Source organism: Pygoscelis adeliae, unplaced genomic scaffold (assembly GCF_000699105.1).
Source record: "Pygoscelis adeliae isolate BGI_AS28 unplaced genomic scaffold, ASM69910v1 Scaffold393, whole genome shotgun sequence".
Lineage (NCBI taxonomy): Eukaryota > Metazoa > Chordata > Aves > Sphenisciformes > Spheniscidae > Pygoscelis > Pygoscelis adeliae.
Window position 1 is genome coordinate 149,530 of NW_008824376.1, and position 19,007 is coordinate 168,536.

Here is a 19,007-nt window from a genome sequence, read left to right on the forward strand (position 1 = left end):
AGGCACGTACGTAACAGTAGGCGGAATCAGAGATTCCACAGGCAGATGGACTTCTGGTTCTTATCTTTCAGTAACTTTATGTAGAAAATCATTTAAAAAAAGACACCAGAATTTTTGGTATTTATTTGCTTTTTTTTTTTTTTTTTTTTTTTTTAGAAGAAGGGAGAATTTGCGATACCTAAAAAGCAGAGTATGAGAAAGGAAGACAAGCTCCAAAACCAAGCAGTTTCCTTAGAGGCTGGCAAGAAGAGGAAGCCTGCCTCTTTTTGATCCTTGTAATACACTGCCGCTTTGGCAGCACACGGCTCCTCTTCTGTACTTGATATGAGCACTGTGGGCACCAGGCACAGTTCTCCAGGTAGCCTGTATTCAACTGTACAGTTTCTCCCTGCCCAGAGGCCTCAAGTATCCAGAAGAAAGCCTATCTCCAACAGCTTCCCTTTCAGATGAAGTCAAGCAGACTTTCATGGGACAAACGAATGCCCTTCTCTAGCTTCTGGTAGGGGAAGAAGGGTCCTTGCTAACTCTGAAAGGTTTTTTGCTGACAATAAGGATGGACAGAAAGCACCCTCCCTCCTAGAAAGGCCTCGTCAATCTTAGTTTCTAAATATTATTCTAAAAAAAAGGTGATGCTAGCAGCTCTCCCTGTATTTCAAGTGACTGTGAAATAGCATCTTTGATAGACAAACTAATCAGAGATTCTGTAACCTCATTTCTGAAATTATGTCAACTCACCACTACGAATACAAGGATGAATGGTATCAAAGCCAGAGCTATGTAATTAGGTCAATGTCAACAAAAGACATTATTCAAGCAGAGTTTATCTGTAGCCCTGTCAAGTTCTGGCCAGACCATCCTTAGACACAGTATTCATACCTCAGGTAGAACTAATGTTCAAGGACCAGCCAATTTTCCGTAATTGTTTGAAGATCTTGACCACTGAGGGGCTCCCTGAGTCTCACTTTTACCTCTAGTTTCCCTCCAGTGGGCTTTCTGCCATCAAAAATCTGAAAGAGCCACAAAAAGAGCAGCAGTTAGCGCACATACGAATAATAATGTCAAACTATAGTGCCTCAGGCAACCATTGACTTTACTTCCCCGTGACTAAAAGGTGACAGAGATCACCTGCAGGTAACTGCAATGCTGGGAGGTGTCGCAGCCGCCTGTTTCCCCAGATTCGTAATTCAGCAGAGCAGGTTCCCCACACAACCCACGCAAGGCGGCTACGCCAATGGCTGCACTACACCTCCGCCTGCCACGCACCAAGCCCCCGAAGGACAAAAGGACTCCACGGGCAGCTCAGAGGACGCTAAGGGCAGCGGTGTCCATGAGACATCCTGTCTGTGATGCAGCCCAAGGGATTTTTTTTTTTTTTAAATTTTCTTTTTTTAAGATTCCACGTCATGATCTCCTACTGGATCTTACGGCAGCTCTCTATCCACTCTGTCAGTCTTCACTTAACCCTCTGATCTGTTAGCTACCAACACACATATTTTTGGGAATCACCTGAATTTCTGGTCCTGACAAAGAAAACTATCTTGATACAGAAAATTTGCAGAAGAGAGTCCCCAAGAAGTTCCCAGCACCAGAACGGTCACAGCTAAGACAAGCTTCAAGCGATGATAAAACAAAGAACAGCCCATTGTTTATCGAACTCATCCAACACAAAACCGTCACCTATATACAGATACATTTATGTTATGCGAATATTCATTTTCCCTTTGTGTTCAAACACTACTTACTAGAAGAACACACCCCACCCAGAAAACATACCTCGATGATCTCTCTAACTTCACATTCTGATTCCAGCTTTTCCAGTTTCAAGTGTGCTGCTCCCACCTGCTTGTCACTTCTGAAAAAGGACCTGTTTCAAAGAAATCTTCCTTAATTGAATGGGTAAGGTTTTTCAGGACATGAAAGAGAAAGCAAGCTAAGAGGTCATCACTATTTGCACCATCACCGCATCCAGGAGGGCTAGTCAAGACATGCTACTAGAACCCTACAAACCAGGGTGCAAGGGGCAAACCCTTCGTGAACTAGACTACGCGGACGAGCTATGGAAGGACTCATTTTTTAATTATTCTCTTGCAACCAAATTAAAGATGGGGACAGTAGTGAAGAAAAACAATCAACTAAACTAGCACTTGGAATGGCAGCAGCTTTCGTCCCTGCACAGGGCAACAGGGAAGAAGGGCCTAACAGCCAGCAACCTTCTGCAACAGGCTGTTAATAGAACAGGCTGAAAAACTTCCCAAGGAAGTTGTGTGTCTCATCAAAACAAACATTTCACAGGCACATGCTGGTTTTGGCAAACCTTATTAGGAGAAAGTCACATGAATCATTCCGTTTCATTTTGATAAATCAAAACACTCAATTTCAGCAAGTGAGAACATTTCATTTCAGCTATTGTTTTGATTGACCTTCATGCTGGTAGTTTTAACAGTCAAGAACTATCATTTTAGAATTTCTACTCTGCTGAAATTAAACACAGAGCATTTTTATCCTGCAAGGAAAACAATCAACTTTTCTCTACTACGGTCACTTCCATTTAACAGTTTTATCAGCAAGAGACCCATCTTTACCTTAAGAGAGACAGGTGGTGCAATCCTCATCCAGACAAACTCCTCCAAAAGGCAACAGCTAAGACTAAACACTAATTCCACACAAGTGTTCAGCTCAAAGCACTTGATTTCTTTACCTGCATCCAAGCTTTTCCCCAAATCAGCCTCCAAAAGGTTTGATAAACAACTAAAATCTAGAGATTCTGGAGGTAGGAAAGCCAACCAGCCATGCCTGTCATGTTCTAGAAAATCTGCCAAGAAGTCAGAAGCTTCCTTTTTTACACCATTCTATTTAGGAAAAAACCAAGCAAGCAAACCAACCTACAAACAAAAAACCCACCCCCAAAACATCCACCTTTCTTCCTATTATCATTAAGAGATATTAAGATATTATCAAGCAAGACGACATATGCAATGAAAACTCTGAAGATTATTATATGGAGCCTCATGATCATGTCAAGTCTGGCAACAGTAACCAGTATATTCATACACAGACCTGATGCTGCCATCAGTGCCTACAATTTCCAAGTGAACATCTGTGAACCGATTGTCTAAAATCTCTGACTGGAAAAGGAGTAAGGGTGTTTCCCCACATTCACCACCTCAACGATTGCTTCATCCATATATTCTCCAAAGAGCTCGTAATCAACCACAGTACAAGAAACCTGCCATCCAGACTTTAACCTCGCTTTCTGGCTTGCGTGTTCAGAAATAGCGTCAGGAATGCTATAGCTCATACAGCACCAGATGAGGTGGTACGGACAATGGTCTGGTACCGTTAGCCCAGGCTGCAGGGAGCTCAGACACTTCTAGACGGGATAAAGAGTGCAAGACCACTACTACTCCAAATGCACTGGAACGTGCAGCGAGTCACTGTTGGGAAGTACATCTCTTCCAAACACCTGTTGCTGAAGGACTTGAAAGACCCCAGCTCAGTTGTTCAGATTGCTTCTTATTTGTCAGTTTGTCCATCTCAACACAAATTGCCGTAGTAAAGAAAAACAGTGTCACAAGTACCTCAAGGGCTGCTAGCGCTGCCTCCAAACACGATGCCTATGAATTTTGTTGACAGAAAGCCTTCCAAAGATGAGACTGTATTCTCCATCAATGAGACCACAGTAGATCCACAAAATCATTTAGAGAAGTTCAGAATTTATTAGCTTACACGCTAGAATACTTCCTTTACTTCACAAGCATCATAAAATGAAGAAGGGTTACATAATTGTACTGCAGTATGTTGGACACTTTGTTCATAAACTTAAAGAAAGAATAAGCAATTATTCTAGCTGAATTTTTAAAAACATTTTTCCATTTTATAATTCAAGAAACAGTAAAGACTGGTTCATCCTTGATCAGTTCTAGGGGGTTTGCAGTGAAGGATGTGAACTTGCTCTAGGCCGTGGCTTCAGAAACAGCTCTGGGGAAATCACCTTTTATCTTCAGAAGCTTTTACAAGAGCCTTAAGGAGAGGCTTTTCCTTTGGAAAACTACATTGCTGGGCTTTTACTTGAAAGTGTTTTTTAAACTGAAGTTTAATACATATGACCTGAAACAAGTCTCCTTTGCTCACTGAGAGAAAATAATTCTTGGGAGATGGTGAAAGAGCTATCAGAGCCCCCAAAACTACAACATCTACAAGCATTTCTGAAAGTATTATTCATTCACAGTCTTGAAGAAAGATAGGGACCAGACAGTCTTTAGAAAAGAGCCTGGATCACTTAATCCTCTCCTTTCTCCTGAGAAGATGGCTGGGGGAAGGTGGCATTTCTCGTTTTCCTCCTTCCCTGTTGCTCTTTGCCCAGGGGAACTGCTCCCCTCCTCCCAATCCAGAAACAAGCATATATTTAACTTGTTAGATTCCTGTTCTAAGAGCAAAATTCTCAGAACCAGAAAAGAGAGAACCCGCACAGATTTTTTCGCTCATCTTCGAAAAGGCTTCAAAGGCAAATGTGGAACTGGCATACAACTCACGAATCACTGGAGAGTGTTTCCCAATGGGTAAACTTAAGCCTGAGCTCAGACCTTCAAAACAAGCACAGTTCCAGCTGGTAAAAGAATAGGATATGCCCCATATGCACAATGGTATGCAGAAGATAGGGAAAAACATTTTAAACAAATGTAAACGCTTAACAGTTCTACGCAAAAGAGGCAGGATCTCTAATGATGACATCTTGAACAACAGAGCAGTGGAGCAGTCAGTATAGACAGAGAAAATCAGCTTTTGCTTCAATGGAGATGCAAATGGAAGATCTGGAGTAAAAACAATGGGACTTTAGCTCACAAATTAAAACATCTACAACTTGAAAACTATCTTGGAGAACGTATGGATCATTTCTGCATGTCCCAGTAACAGAACCAAAGAACAGCACAAAAAGCCACTGAGACAAAAAACAGGCTCTCTCATCAAAGTCATGGATCACAACCAACTCGGGCATTAGTGAATATAGGCCACTCCGATTTTGAATAAATCGGTAACGAGCCGAGACGTAGGACAATTTCCCTGAATGTTACCAATTGTTAACATCCACCTCATCATCTTGATCTCTGAGATGAGGGGAGTCTGTCTCTCTCAAGATAGTCTAACAGTTTGCTAGCAGTCTTCGGTAAATATTGTAAGATCCTCAGAATGAAGATAAGTACAAAAACATAACACTAGTCCTGCCATCATCTGCCATCTGCTTTACTGCTGTTAATGTTTTGCTGCCACTCGTACTTCATTATTCTACAAAGTTATCCCATATAACATTTAAATCTTCTAGTCCTGATGACTAAAACCAAACTGGATAAGAATCAAAACAATTTGAAGCTGAATCATTACCTTCTCAGTCTCATCAGTTCCTCTTAATGAACTAATCCTCAACTGATCTGCCGGTTATGAACCAACTTCACTGAACTGCTGCCTTTTTTTCACCCCCATAGGGGAAGATACAGAGCTTAGGCACATTTTGAAAGGAGTTCTCAGACATAAGAACTAGACAACTCTTTATTGCTAGCTTAAAGATTGTGCTTCATAAATTTCAGCTACAACACTCTTTTCAACTGTTGCTAGAGAAGCAACGAGGGGGGAGCAAACAGCGGACTTACCCTTTATGAAATACTTCGAATTTAATTCCTTTGGACCGAATTGCTCGTCGGAAACCTCTGTGATTTCGGTTGATGTTCAACTTAAACAACTGGTTATATTCTACAGTTAAGATATAGAAAAATGAAAGAAAGCTGTGAAAGTCAAACTATGTGCAGTGTTCTATTACATGCACGTACCCAGACCTCTGTTTACCTCAGTTTGGCCCATTTGTGAAAGACACTTCACATCCATATGAACCTCCTTCTCAGGAGATTATTTCAGTCATTAACGAGTTAGTGTCCCTGTGCAACAGTTCATCTGTCATCCCCACTTTACAGGGACAGAAACCAAACTGCAGAAAAACCAAGTCATCACGAGGAGGTGACAGCAAGTTACCAGAGAATCTAGGTCTTTCAGCAATTAAACAGTGTGTCTGTGGCTAAGAAAAAGGTACAAAATAATAAGGAAAAAGCATAGGAAGGTTGGAATAACTGGGAAGGGGTGTTTTGATAATGTAATTAATACTGGTTTAACACCAGTTTCATTAATGAGTGTGACACGAACTATGCCACAGGATACGTTTTTATCAGAAAGTGTCACAACATTGTACAACTAATGTTCAAAGACTTAGCTGTGCTACCCAGGAACACTCATCTCTGCTTGCCAGCCAGGGAACCCAAAATATTAAAGCTAAGTAGCTGCTCAGCAAGTGCAGATCAAGTTAGTGGAAGACATGGAACACAGCTCTCAGTATCAGAGCTTCAGGACTTCTACTCTTAACAGAAAATATATATAAACTCAAAAGAGATAAAGATATATATATATATGTATCTCGAGATAAATTCACAACTAGTAATTTGGATACTGAATTCAAAGTTATTTTGATACTAGATGGCTGCTTACTGCAAGAATTGAAAAAAATAATACAGCAATAAACCAAACTCAGAGTGCAAGATGATTAATTCTAAAATGCATGATGAGTCTAATACTGGTATTCAATGGCTAGGTACAAAGGGGTATTTTTCAAAAGGTACAAAGAAAGTATTTTAGTTGGTTTCAAGACACGTTGTCTTAAAAAAAAAATCTATTTCTGTAATGATGCTTTGTCAGGTTTAGAAATGTTAGCTGATTAGCAAAAATCATGACAGGATTGGCAATCTCACAGGACACAAAATCTGACTGAAAAAGATCTGATCCATGGAGATATTAAAATTAATAATTTAACTTATTTAATAAAGAAAAAATTATCTGGCCCATCTCCCAGCAGGGTTGACAGCAACAGCTGAAGCATGACTAGTAACCGGATGATTTCACTAATTCATAACACAATAACTACCAGCAATATTGGGATGAGGATGAAGAAATTGCCAACACAGCTGGACTTCACCCTCCAACAAGCCCTTTCATAAGAAAGAAGAAAAAAGGTGGTGGGAGGCCCTCTGGCCTGATTCACAGTATGAGACTAGCCTGTACTTTCCAGTGATTCCTAAGATGCAATGTTTTTCCCTCTGTCCCAGAGAAAGTACTAACCTGGAGAATTGTTATTGTTAATTACAGGTGTTTTACTCTTTTGAGGTTGCTCCTATTAAAAGAGACACACATTACATAAAACCATCAGATATTGTTTCAAAATACAGAGTACTAACCATTTTTATTACCAGCTCTTTTTCATACCTATACAAGAAACATGAGGTTTAGAGGGTTATCTGAATGACAAGAGTAGTCATGGTACATTCAAGACTAAAATATTTGGATTTCATTGTGATAACGAGTATAACACTAGATAAAGAATAAGCCAAAACATTACATTAAATGTAAGAGCCACAGATAAGCTACATGGTCACACTCAATTCAATCCAATCATCATAAAGTTACTGACTGCAGTTAAATTACATGATAGTAGTTCGCGCACGTTCCACGACACAGTAATGTTCCTTCTGTATTAGTTGGAATAATAAGCTACACAAGGAATTAATCACAAATCATTCAGGGAATTGCCCCACTATTATTTTGCCTGACAATCAATCTGCCACCAAAATGAATTAACTTTTAACCTAAAGCAGAGCACAAACTAAATCTCTGGGGACTGAACAAGGACAACGTGACCTAATTATTGCAGCTACTTTGCAAAACTGATTTCAGCTATGAAGGAGAAAGGTGGTGTATTTGACTTTTGGCTAAGCAGTAGAGATCTGGCTTTTTTTAAAACAAAGAAAAATAGATTAAAAGCAACTATGCTGATTCTTACTTATTCCCCAGAAAATTGTTCTTACAGACCAATTCTGTTTTCAGCCACACTAATGGGGGGGACTCCTCCATTAAGGCCTCATGTAACACAAACCTGATCTGACCATCACCAATTTCCCACAGATACCTGAATTTATTTTAGTGGAATTGCTGCAAAATTTATTAGGAAGTAAAAATCTAGGCTCTGCACTCTCACAGGGCTAAGTATTAGTCTTGTAGGAGCAAAGATTGGTTTTGCCCTACAGAGAAAGCAGCAGAAGCCCCAGCACTTCTACTGATAGCAAGACTAGACAGCCGTCCTTAGAAGCCTTTCTAGCTCAATGGTTTCAGTATTTTTCAGACCAAAGACTGCTTTTAAAGGTGAGGGGAACAGGATGACACTGGGGAGTTTCAAGGAAAGAAGCAAAATATATATGTATACATATTTTTTATATACATACACACATATATGCACATACACATAAGTCTTAATTAGTAAGGTCAAGAAACTTGTACGGCCTAAGTCCTTTCTCCAGATATGCACACATATATTTGCTAATTAAATCACCAGGAGTCAAGGGCATTTATTTGATGACAAAGATTAACCTTTTCAATCCATTTCTATAATTATAAGAAATGTCCAAAAGCAATGCCTTGAAAAGCTTGTTTTCTTAAAGGAATGGGACTTAGAGGGAGATCACATCTAAGGTGGCCCCTCTCCCCTAGTGACAACTTTGCATGCCCTTGTGTTTGGTTAAAGTTACCAGCGCGTTTGCACCCCTGAAAGAAATGAACTTCTACAAGTTTTACAAACACTGGAAACAGTCTGATTAGCGTCTTCAGGGGGAAAAGGTGGGTATGGTTTAGCACTGTGAATGCTGTTTAGCAGTAAGCTGGTGGTCAGCCAGCCAGAGAACATGCAAGCCTGAAGCAGACATCACACCGCTAAGCATAAGGTGTGGAGAAGATCAAGAGAAAGGTGCAGCAAAGCTCAAATCTGCAGTAAACAGATTCAGCAGTTCAGTTTCTCAGAAAAAGTTTCTGCTTTAAAAATGAATTCAGGCAGTATGCCTAGAAGTGTTTTTCCTTTCTGGAAGAAAACCTATACTTCCTCCTTGAAGCCTCCACAAGCTAATACAGTGGCAAGGGTCACAGACTGAGGAACAGAAAAGCCAGGACACACACTCACCGCACTCGGGTACTGAAATTCAAACTTCACAAATGCATCCAAATCTCTTGGTGATACACCTGAATGAGACAACAACCAGCCAATCCAAACAGCCAATGCAGATATTTTCATTGCATCTGTAATGTTGAGCAGGATTTTCAAGAGCACCTAACTGATTTTCAGTAGGACTCATGACCTCTCTCTTGACAACTGAAAACCCCATCCATCAAACCAAAATCCATAGAAAGCTGGCATCCAAAGGAAAACATCTACTTTTCTTAATCCTGCTGTTAGTCCTGAGGCAGTCTAGCACAGATGGTTTACAAGCTCCCAGAAATGAGGGACTAAAAGCAGTAACATTGGCAGGAGCAACTCCTGTCTACTGAAGGGTTAATACATATTAAGGTGGTGCAGAGTTAAGGCAGGCACTCATAACAAAATAGGAGATAAACATGAAACTTAAACTATGACCCAGTTATGAATGAACCCAGGACAATTAAAAAGTTCTTCCCTCTGTCCAGATGGAACCCAGATTCTCTCTATTCTTCTGTTTTGTTTGTTTGTTTAAATACTGTTTAAAACGTTTGGGGGGGGAATTGAGCCTGAAACCTGGTTATTTTGTTTTAAATGAGTGCTGGCTACAAATGTCTTGACTCCTGAAGTGGTCTTCAAGGTAGAAAAATCTCATTCCTCACTACTTCCCTTACCTACTCAGAGGAAAAAGCCCATGTGCCCTTTCGAGTACATACCTGGCGGAGATGGTAGGTTTATCCCCCTGACAATAAAAAGGTGCATTTCTGTGCTGTTGAGCTCAGAAAATATCCTGTGAAAAAATAAAGACAAAAAAGTGTATTCATCCCAGTAGCCCACCACCACCTGATCCACTGCCAGACCAGGATGCCACAGGTATTTGCCAGCCCTTTTTCAGTAGTGCACTCCTACATAGATCATCTTCATAAATTACAAAAGAGCAAGGAAAGAGCACAAACCAAGATAAAACCATCTCTGAGGTATAGTGAAAAATGCCACAAACAAAGCCCAAAGGCAACAGGATTGAGGGAGAAATACAGAGGAAGGAGGAGTGGCTGAAGTTGCAGAATATAAGAGATGAAGCTGGAGATATTTTGAAAACAAAAAAACCCAGAAGATAAGTTAGAGAACAACTTCTTAGTATTTAAGTTGTTGAGAGTGTCCTTTCAGGAATGCTGAGCCTAACCCTAGGTGCCACCCAAGTTTGCTGAAGCCCACAATTCCCTAAACAAGAGCTAGAAACCAGAAAACTCATTCCAGCCTGCCTGAGAAATCCCTTTATTTTTCCACACCTTATCATTTTAAAGGTTCTTTCCTCAAAGTGATGGCTTGGAGGATCCATTCCTTGCGCTCGTGCAAGCTGTAGGATATCCATGTCCTTTTTGCAACCTTGTGCCAGTTTCTCAAACCTATAGAAAAGGCAAACAAACAATAGAAAAGCTAAACACACACTGGAACATCAAACAGAGCATTCTGCCAAATACAGACCACAGACCAGAGGTCTGAGAGCAACTTGGAGATGCAGACCTCACAGTTACTGACCCTTTCACATAATGAGAAGCATACCAACCTGAACCCCCATCATCTTTAGGGGGGTCAGGCAGACTCATCCCACATTGTGGGATGATTAACAGCAGGCAGCAGGTCTTACCGAGTCGTTTCTGCTACATTTCCCAGATGCATGAATTGCTTGGAATACTGCAAACACCTCTATCAACAGAAACAAAACCAAACAAATACAGATGCAGTCAGTGATCCTTACACACAGATTCATGACTGGCAGAGAGTTTTAAGGTTGATGACAACCTAATTTCAGAAAAGCCAAGATTTTTCCCAGGTCACCCCAAAACATCCAGCCCCCCCCAGTCCTTTAAGCCCAAAGCTGAGCACAGCATTTGTTTGAGCTGTTCTGCCCTATTACTTTTTAATCACTTAATTTCTAGATATTAGGTTCACCCAAGGGCTAGTCTTATTTGGGTACTATTTTCAAACTTGAGTGGTCATATTTAATAGTGATAATTTGATAGTTCCAATAATTCCAATAGTGATAATCTGATGGTTCCAAGCCTCCAAGCACACCCTCTGACTTCAACTACCAGAGAATCCAACTCTGAAAATTTTCCACTTTAGGACACACAAAATCAAAAAGTATTTTAAAAGAAATGGTTTCTATGATTAAAAGAAAAACAAAAGACGCCACAGAAACAATGATGGGATTATAATATTAATAAAACCCAGAGAAATGTAAAAAAAACAAACCCAAAACATTTCTAAAAAAAGATAAAATGGTCACCTCATGTTGGTCCTTCAGCAATTTTATGAGCTGGGCATACACTTCATCTGCTTTCTGAGACAGTCTGACATCTTCATGGTGTATGAAGATAAAATCACCCTCATCATCTGTAGGGGGTGATGGCAGCTGCAACACAAGAACACCACATTTTAGAGCCCTTACAGGAAAAAATGAAGTAGACAAAAAGCAGTCAGAATGTATGGAAAGGTCAGTGAAGGGAGATGGGTTGTTTTTCTTCTCAAGGCAATTCCAACCCAACCACTACTTACACCACTGCCTCACAACTGCTTAAGTCATAAAACCCTGCAAAATGTCTTACAGGCCTAGTTCCCTGATTATTCAGGTCAGGAGAGCTATTACAGTGCAGCTTGGTTTCCCCCATCTACCCAAATACCAAGAGAAACCAGATCGTCACTGTATCACATGCACCTGATCCTCATCCCAAAATGGAGTTAGGACGCAGCTAAGAGATGTACTCACACCCTAAGCCCAGGGAACACTTTCAAGCTGCACGGTTTAGATGTGCCATTGTAAATCAAGGAGCAAATGGTTCATGGAGACTAAATTTTCTCAAAATCTGGCACATTTGAGGAGCAGCAGAGGAAACAAAACGAAACAAAAACGGAAACAAAAATATAGGGGAATTTCAGGGCTCAGTATCCAGATTTGTCACTTGAGCAAACTAACTTAATTTGTGTCAAGTAATATTTATTAAATCATTCACTGTTTGAAGTAAGCACTTAAATGTCCAAGAATATGAAGCAAAGCAGAATTCTAACAGTCCTACTAACCTTGGAAATATCAACAGGTTTGCCACATTTTGCTTGCTCAATCTTTAGGTCAAAGCTCTTAGCCGTTCTGAGATACATCTTAGCCTGTTCAAGGTTATTTTCCTTCTTTGCTTTGACGGCTGCCTTCATGTATTGCTTCTTTCTGTTCTCCAGAAATTCCAGCTGTTCCCTAGCTGAAAAACAGTTGTATAAAAACCCTCATTCATCTGACACTGCCGTGCCCCTGAAACAGGTTTATTAAGTTCAGTTTATAGCCAAAAAAAGGTCAGTAAAAGTACAGATATCAAATAAGGACATTTCCTTACTGAACTTAATTGTTTCTTGGCCAGTTCCAACTTCAAGTATCAGAAAAAGAAACAAACTTCCTTCTATCATGGCATCCTTCATCAAAAAACCCTCATAGCACTTCACAAGTGTCACAATAGTAATTATAGCCTCTTATTTGCAGGCAGGAGACAGACTCCAATACAGCTGATTGGTCCAAAGCAGAAGTTGAATTCAAACTTTCAGCTTGATGTGTTAACTTCTAAAGGATAGCGAATATTACGAGCATCATCTTTACTCATTTCTTCCCTCTCCCCTGATCTGTCAGAAAAAAAACCTGATGAACCAATGTGCAGGCACATTCAGACATATCACCTCAGTTTATTTGTAATTCCTTGCCATCTTAGTTTCTTATTAATTCTTGTGTCTCCTCTTTCCTTCCCAAAACAGTAAGGACAACCACACAAGTCAGAAAAGATTCCTTTACACTGTACCAGGTCAGCGCATCCTGCCTCTTCCTACACCTCACTTAGGAAATGGTACAGCATGAGCTGATTGCAGCCATTTCCAAAGATACTCTTATTGGATTCACCACTGCACTCTACTTGTGATTACACATGCTAAACAACACTTGCAAGAGGTGCCTGTCTCAGCAAATAAATATGCCAATGACTCTCACACTATGTTCACTGCTGTCAGATGACTATCAACTTATTCCCATCCTTGCAAAAGAGCCCGCTGTCCTGCTGCTGTGAGCAATTTGCCCAATCAGCCAAAACCAAGCTAATTAGACAAGGTAGCTAGCCCAGATTCCACTGAGACAAAACTCACAATGTGCTCTGTGAGGCTGAGACACAGAGCACAGGTATTTTCAAAGAAAATTCGTGGAGAATGGACTGAGCAAAGCCATTAATCCAACTGATCTTGGCTCCTTGACTTTCCTGGTATAGACCTTACGTGCAACTGCTCCACTCCACTCCCGCACCTCCCTATGCCTTGCGCTCTCCAACAAGAAAAAGACAGGTTTTTACAGTTGATTTATCAGCTATGGGCAGCTGTAAGCTGCACTTCGTAATTCTGGGGGGAAAGAGGTAACATTTGGATCACAGAATGCACTTCGGCTAGTGAAATATAGCTTTACAACAGTGAAGTACTGACATTTTGTTGTGAAAATGTCACTATGAATCTGTCCAGGTTCTTTTTGCGCCTATTGGTCTTATTTTAAAATACTTTAAATACCCAAGAGAGATTACTGTAACACCAGAGACCAGGTATTATCAATTCCTTCACAGCATAAGTCTAGGGCAATTCACTCAAGAGATTAATATGTCAGCTAAAATTGCAAAAAACAAAACTCCTGAGGATTCATAGATTTTCAAAGCCAAAACGGACAACTACTACGTTTTAGCGGTCTTTATAAAACAAGTCATGGAATTTTCTCAAGAGAAGAATTATGAGCTAATCACAGTGGCACTGTGAAATGCCTTTGCACTCTGCAGAAGAACATGCATCAGCCAACTAGGCAGTTCTGCTTTGTCCTGAGGGAACTACCCAGGGCAGAATGGAAGAAGGATGGGATTACAGTCAAGGCATGACAACAGAATCAGTGAGAGCCTGAACACTGCTGGTGTGTGCCCAAATCACACTGTGAGGTGGTGGCTGTCCCACCAATCTGTACAATTAATCTTGTACAGGCAACTGTTTAGTGACCTTAGCAACAGGAGGACTAGAAATTGATGAACTACTGCCTATATGCCAGTTTGAGATCCTTGGATGAAGCGCTAGGCAGAAACCACTGTTTGATATAGGAAGTTGCATTAGATCAACGAATAATTCACACTGGCAAGCCGTCCACTTTAATGAGAGTACATGTAGAGTTCAACTGCGAGCAGAGTTAAACATTATGAATCGATACACTTGTTATATCAAAATTAATTAAAAACCCAATCACCCTTATAATTACACATGCTGCCTTTGTGAAATAAAGCTGCATGGCTGGTCTGGATCTGCCCTCCAGCAGACACATATATTGAGGCTCCTGTCAGAGGAAATCTATGCCACACATTCACAGGCTCATATCTAAAATATAATGAAAATAAGTCTTTACCAAGGTATTAAACTAAACTAGTTCAAACGACTTGCACATGGATCGCTGGGAATGATGATCCCTTCACCTTACCATCTGGAGGGAGATGATCCATTGACTCTGCCTTGTCCAGAGTGGAGGGTGATGTAGCTCGTTTCACATGCTCAGGAGAGCTCTCCTCCTCAGCTACAGCAGATGGCACTGTAATTGGCTTAACAACTTGAGTCGGCTTTCCAGGCAGCTGAGCAGGCTTCTTGGCAACTGGGGCCTGTGTCAGAGGTTCACTCTAGCATAACAAAGAATTTCATATTAAATGCATAAAATCTATTTCAGAGTTGAGGACAGCATCTCAAGCATCAACCACCATGGTTATCACTGTATCAGCCTTCTGGTATCACTTCAGAGGGGAGTATAACATTCTAGACAGCAAATTTTAACTTCTGGAGGTTTATGAACCATGCCACGCCAGTAGGTAGGTGACCTATGCAAGCGTCAAACCTCCACTACAGAAGGAACAAAAGGAATGTTCAACAAGGCAGTGATTTCAAAAAAAGTGGATGCATGCAGAAAAACTGTCATCCAGGAATTCTCTCCATTATAAAGCACAATCAGCAACCAAATCCAGAGATAAAGAAATCAAACCTAAGTCTAAAGGCTGGTGCCACCTGACAAAAAGCAGTAAGTGTTGAACATCCTGGGAAAGCACAAACATAGGAGCTACTGGGATGTAGGATGAAAGTACAGACTTAAGTACTTTAGAATAATGCAAAGGAGCGGCCAGGATCTGAAGTGTTTGCTTTGAAAGTAAAAGCCACATATAAGACAGTTATGAAAGAGCCAAACTCTGGACTCATAGACTCTGTAGGTACTGACTGTAATAACATCTCACCTCGCTCGCTCTCCCCTACACTATAACGCAAACTGAAATTACTACTGAGATGCTGTACTCTTCAGACTTCTGGGAAATGTATTTCATCTCAGTACCCTTGCTTGACTAGAAATCCAATGGCCTCATCTCTGCAAACCACAAGAGACAGCATTTTAACTTTTACACATCCTACTAAGAAATACTAACCTCCTCCTCTTCATCATTTTCCTCCATGTTTGCCAGCTTGCTGGCACTTTCCAGAACAGCAGCTATTGTGCTGTCGCCATCTGTTGCTGCAACACCAGGAAGAGGGGGAAATCCTGAGGAGGAAAGGAATACACAAGTAAAGAGTTGCATAAGACCTATGTTCTGTCTTCCATACTACTTCTTTTCTGGAAAGCTATTTCTATCTAAGTATCTATTATCTAATATATTTCAGAATTCAGCATAACTAGACTGAGGCCAAGGCCACAAAGCCTTGCTAGATAAAGTCTGAGTGGTGGGCTTAAGATCAGATCTCTCACAGATATACAGGCTTAAAGGGATGATGCTAAAATGATGCAATAACAGAGCATAGTTTTCTAAGTTGAGCAACCGGCAACCAGCCAAGGAACCTCAGAACCTCAAGACTTTGAGCATCAAGAGATGCCCCCGGAACCAGCAAAGAATTTAGTCTCTCTCCTTTGCACAAACGGACAGTGGATTGTACGAAAAGTTGCTGGCTTTTTTTTCCCCCCTCTCACTGCTGCCTCACCTTAGTTGGTACACAGTCCAGCAGAAAACCAGTGCTACCCCATCGAGTAATAAACAATACATTGCTGACATCTGGATAACACACTAAGCCTCTGCTGAAAATCTACTGCAATGCAGAGGTTGCAAAGTAAGGCAGAATCACAGTAGTTAAATGTGAAGTATACGAAGAACAATCCTTTTCATTATTTTATAATCCTTTTAAGGATGGGAGGAAGGCTTTCTGATGGAAGATAACCTCTCACTTCCACACTACCAGTTCAGTGTCAGCTTCAAACAACAGAGACCCAGAGCCACTACTATAAAATGTCTGTTAATAAGATTTATCTCATTAATATGTAGCAAGTATTCTTGTTGCCAGCCTCATTAGAAGTGCCAAGAAATAATGACTAAACTGCTTCTAAACCTAGAAATGGCTCCTATGGGGACAGAACAACTTTGAGGTACACAGGCAGGCAGAACACAGAATCCTATGCTGCTGCCCCCGCGTGACATTTGATCCATTACTTAGCAGCATTTCTGTCTCCAAGGAGGTCAAGGCTGGTACTTATCATCATCCAGATGCAATGAAATGCACTGCCAGTCCATTATAATCTCATTGCTGGTTTCAGTGGCTGCCTGATGGTTGTCTTCAATGTAAGTATCATGGCCTCTAAATGATGGCTGAAAAACATGTAGCTAATACATCAGGAAATTGAGGAGTTATCCATATTTTCAGAGGTGTAAATATGGAGTACCTCACTCTTACAGAAACTGGTATTTACCAAGAAATGGATCACATTCTAGAACAAGGGATACTAAACTGCTTTTTAGGGACAGCTTCAAAGCAGGGAACCTTCAAAACAGTACATGATCTGACAGAGCTGGCACTGCCTACTTTACTACTACTACAGTGCTTGCCATTGCCACATTTGACAGTGACAAAAAAGCCACAAGGTCAGTGTCCCTTTTCTAACTTAAAAAATCTAGGCACTACTTTGCAGTGCTAAGTGTATCTTTTCAGATGAACACATCAGGCACAAGATGAAAGAAATGATGCTTCCTAGGGGAGAAACAGTATCACGCAAACCAGAGATGGAGCATTCATAGATGACCTTGCCCAAACTTTTACAAACACAGCACTATACGTTCTGAAGAAGATATAAAGGACATGGAGTGTCTCAAGAAGCAGGTTCAGTTTCTGCCTCTGTCACTGTCTCAGTGTGACCATGAGCATGATTTGCTTTGTCTCTGTAGACTACTTTTACTAGCCATGAGAGCTGCAATACTGATCTGACTTGTGAGGAGTTGCAAGAAGATGATTAATTAAATACAGAGTTCCAAGGCTCCTGCTGGGAATCAATAGAATGGGAAAAACCAAGCAAATTTTTTCAACTTCAAAAATCTCCTTCCAGTAAACTCCAGTTTACTCTTTTCTCTAGGAGGGCTGGCACAGAGGACACAGAGGTGACATTTTCAGCACCTGCCCATGGTTAAGTTGTTCAACTTTTCAAATAGGGCCAGTTTCAAGTTCTGATGCTGTCAAACATGCAGTCAGGAATATTCACCAGTGTGAAAGTTTGGGAGCATATTAATAAGCAGCTTCACAATACCATCAAACAGCAAGGCCAGCCGACTCACTGAGAAAAAGGAGGACTTGTTCCACAGGATGAGGAGGCAATATCTGCACACCTCCTTCAGAGCCGAGCAGATATACAGAAGTTGTTACTAGGACATTTTATATTCACACTTACCAGGAGGAACAGGTAGCTCACAAAAATTCACTTTTCTCCCTGCTTTATGGGCTCTTATGGCATCCTGGTATTGCTGTAATCAAAGGCACGCAGTAAGACATAAAATGAAGTTGACTATAAATTAGCAATCATCTGTATTTAACCAGCATAAATATTGCAGAATACACAGTATTTTGCTATAATATGTGCATTGTCTCTTCTCCTTCTTCCAAAAGCTTTACAGCTTCCCTACTGAAGCTCTTTTCAAATAGAAGGACAACACACAAATTATTTCAGCCTTAAAAAAAGTCTTCAGCAAGAGAACTAATTCAAATGGCTTTGCTGTGTGCAAGCAGCTTGCTACACTTCCGTTTTACCTTGGCTATCCTCTCGTGCATCCTGCCTTTCCGATCATCCCCACTTGCTTTAGCCTGTGCTGCTGCTGACTTGTACTTCTCAAGCCTTTGCTGCAACGCTTCCAGCACTGTTTTTGGCTGCTGCAGGGAAGCTTGAAATAAGACAGACAATGAAATGCATGATTCAGATTTCAAAACATATGAGCTGCCTTTTTCCTCCCCTTCCTTACCTTCTGCAGAGACAAAAACATCATTGCAAAGTCTTATTATGAATACAATTCTTCTAAAGAAAGTTTATTAACTTCTACTTCCATTACGGATCCAGAACAAAAGTACAGATGGGATCAGCAGCAAACAATATTCAGGAACATTAGCTAGGTTTACTCAATCCTGCTGCAGTTCAGTGGGATACAGCAGACCTTCAGGTGCCTTCCAGCCCTGCTATTTTTATGTTTTGCTAAAGAAATCCAGAAGTCCTACCTGAAACTTGTTGGGTCTGAGGTTCAGGTGTTGTAAGGTCCTGGGAACTTCCCACTGGAGCTGGTACCTTTTGCTTGGATGGATCTTGTACGTTTCCTAGGCTTTCAAGATCTGCAAAGCAAGGAAAGCAGGAAGTTTCACAGCATGTTCCATAAACAGCAAGTCAACCCATGTTACTCAGAAAACCATCAATTTGATCCCATCATCTTCCTGAAAGCTTTTTGGCTTCAAAACAATATCTGCGTGGCTAGATAAGTCTAAGGTTCCCATTATTCAGAGAAAATACTTTATAATAGAAAATCTCAAATGCTGATTTAGTTTAGGTTAGTGCTGCTTGAGGAAAAAGGAAAAAAAAAAA

General features: G+C 40.7%; 1 protein-coding gene across 2 annotated transcripts in view; it reads right to left on the reverse strand.

Annotated features, from left to right (window-relative positions):
• The window catches only part of CC2D1B (coiled-coil and C2 domain containing 1B), a 36,364-nt gene that overhangs the window by 2,838 nt on the left and 14,519 nt on the right, over positions 1–19,007 (reverse strand). The window contains exons 9-23 of one of the 2 annotated variants that reach the window (XM_009320180.1): positions 18,650–18,760; positions 18,191–18,321; positions 17,835–17,907; positions 15,559–15,671; positions 14,577–14,769; positions 12,134–12,306; positions 11,343–11,468; positions 10,701–10,759; positions 10,342–10,458; positions 9,769–9,842; positions 9,041–9,099; positions 7,156–7,207; positions 5,646–5,745; positions 1,774–1,864; positions 877–1,007 (exon numbers count right to left, since the gene is read on the reverse strand). In XM_009320180.1, coding sequence (XP_009318455.1) covers positions 888–1,007; positions 1,774–1,864; positions 5,646–5,745; positions 7,156–7,207; positions 9,041–9,099; positions 9,769–9,842; positions 10,342–10,458; positions 10,701–10,759; positions 11,343–11,468; positions 12,134–12,306; positions 14,577–14,769; positions 15,559–15,671; positions 17,835–17,907; positions 18,191–18,321; positions 18,650–18,760 — 1,592 coding nt within the window. In that variant the 3' untranslated portion in view covers positions 877–887. Of the gene's footprint in view, positions 1–876; positions 1,008–1,440; positions 1,678–1,773; positions 1,865–5,645; positions 5,746–7,155; positions 7,208–9,040; positions 9,100–9,768; positions 9,843–10,341; positions 10,459–10,700; positions 10,760–11,342; positions 11,469–12,133; positions 12,307–14,576; positions 14,770–15,558; positions 15,672–17,834; positions 17,908–18,190; positions 18,322–18,649; positions 18,761–19,007 lie in introns of those variants that run through there. The other variant, XM_009320179.1, reaches the window with a different exon arrangement.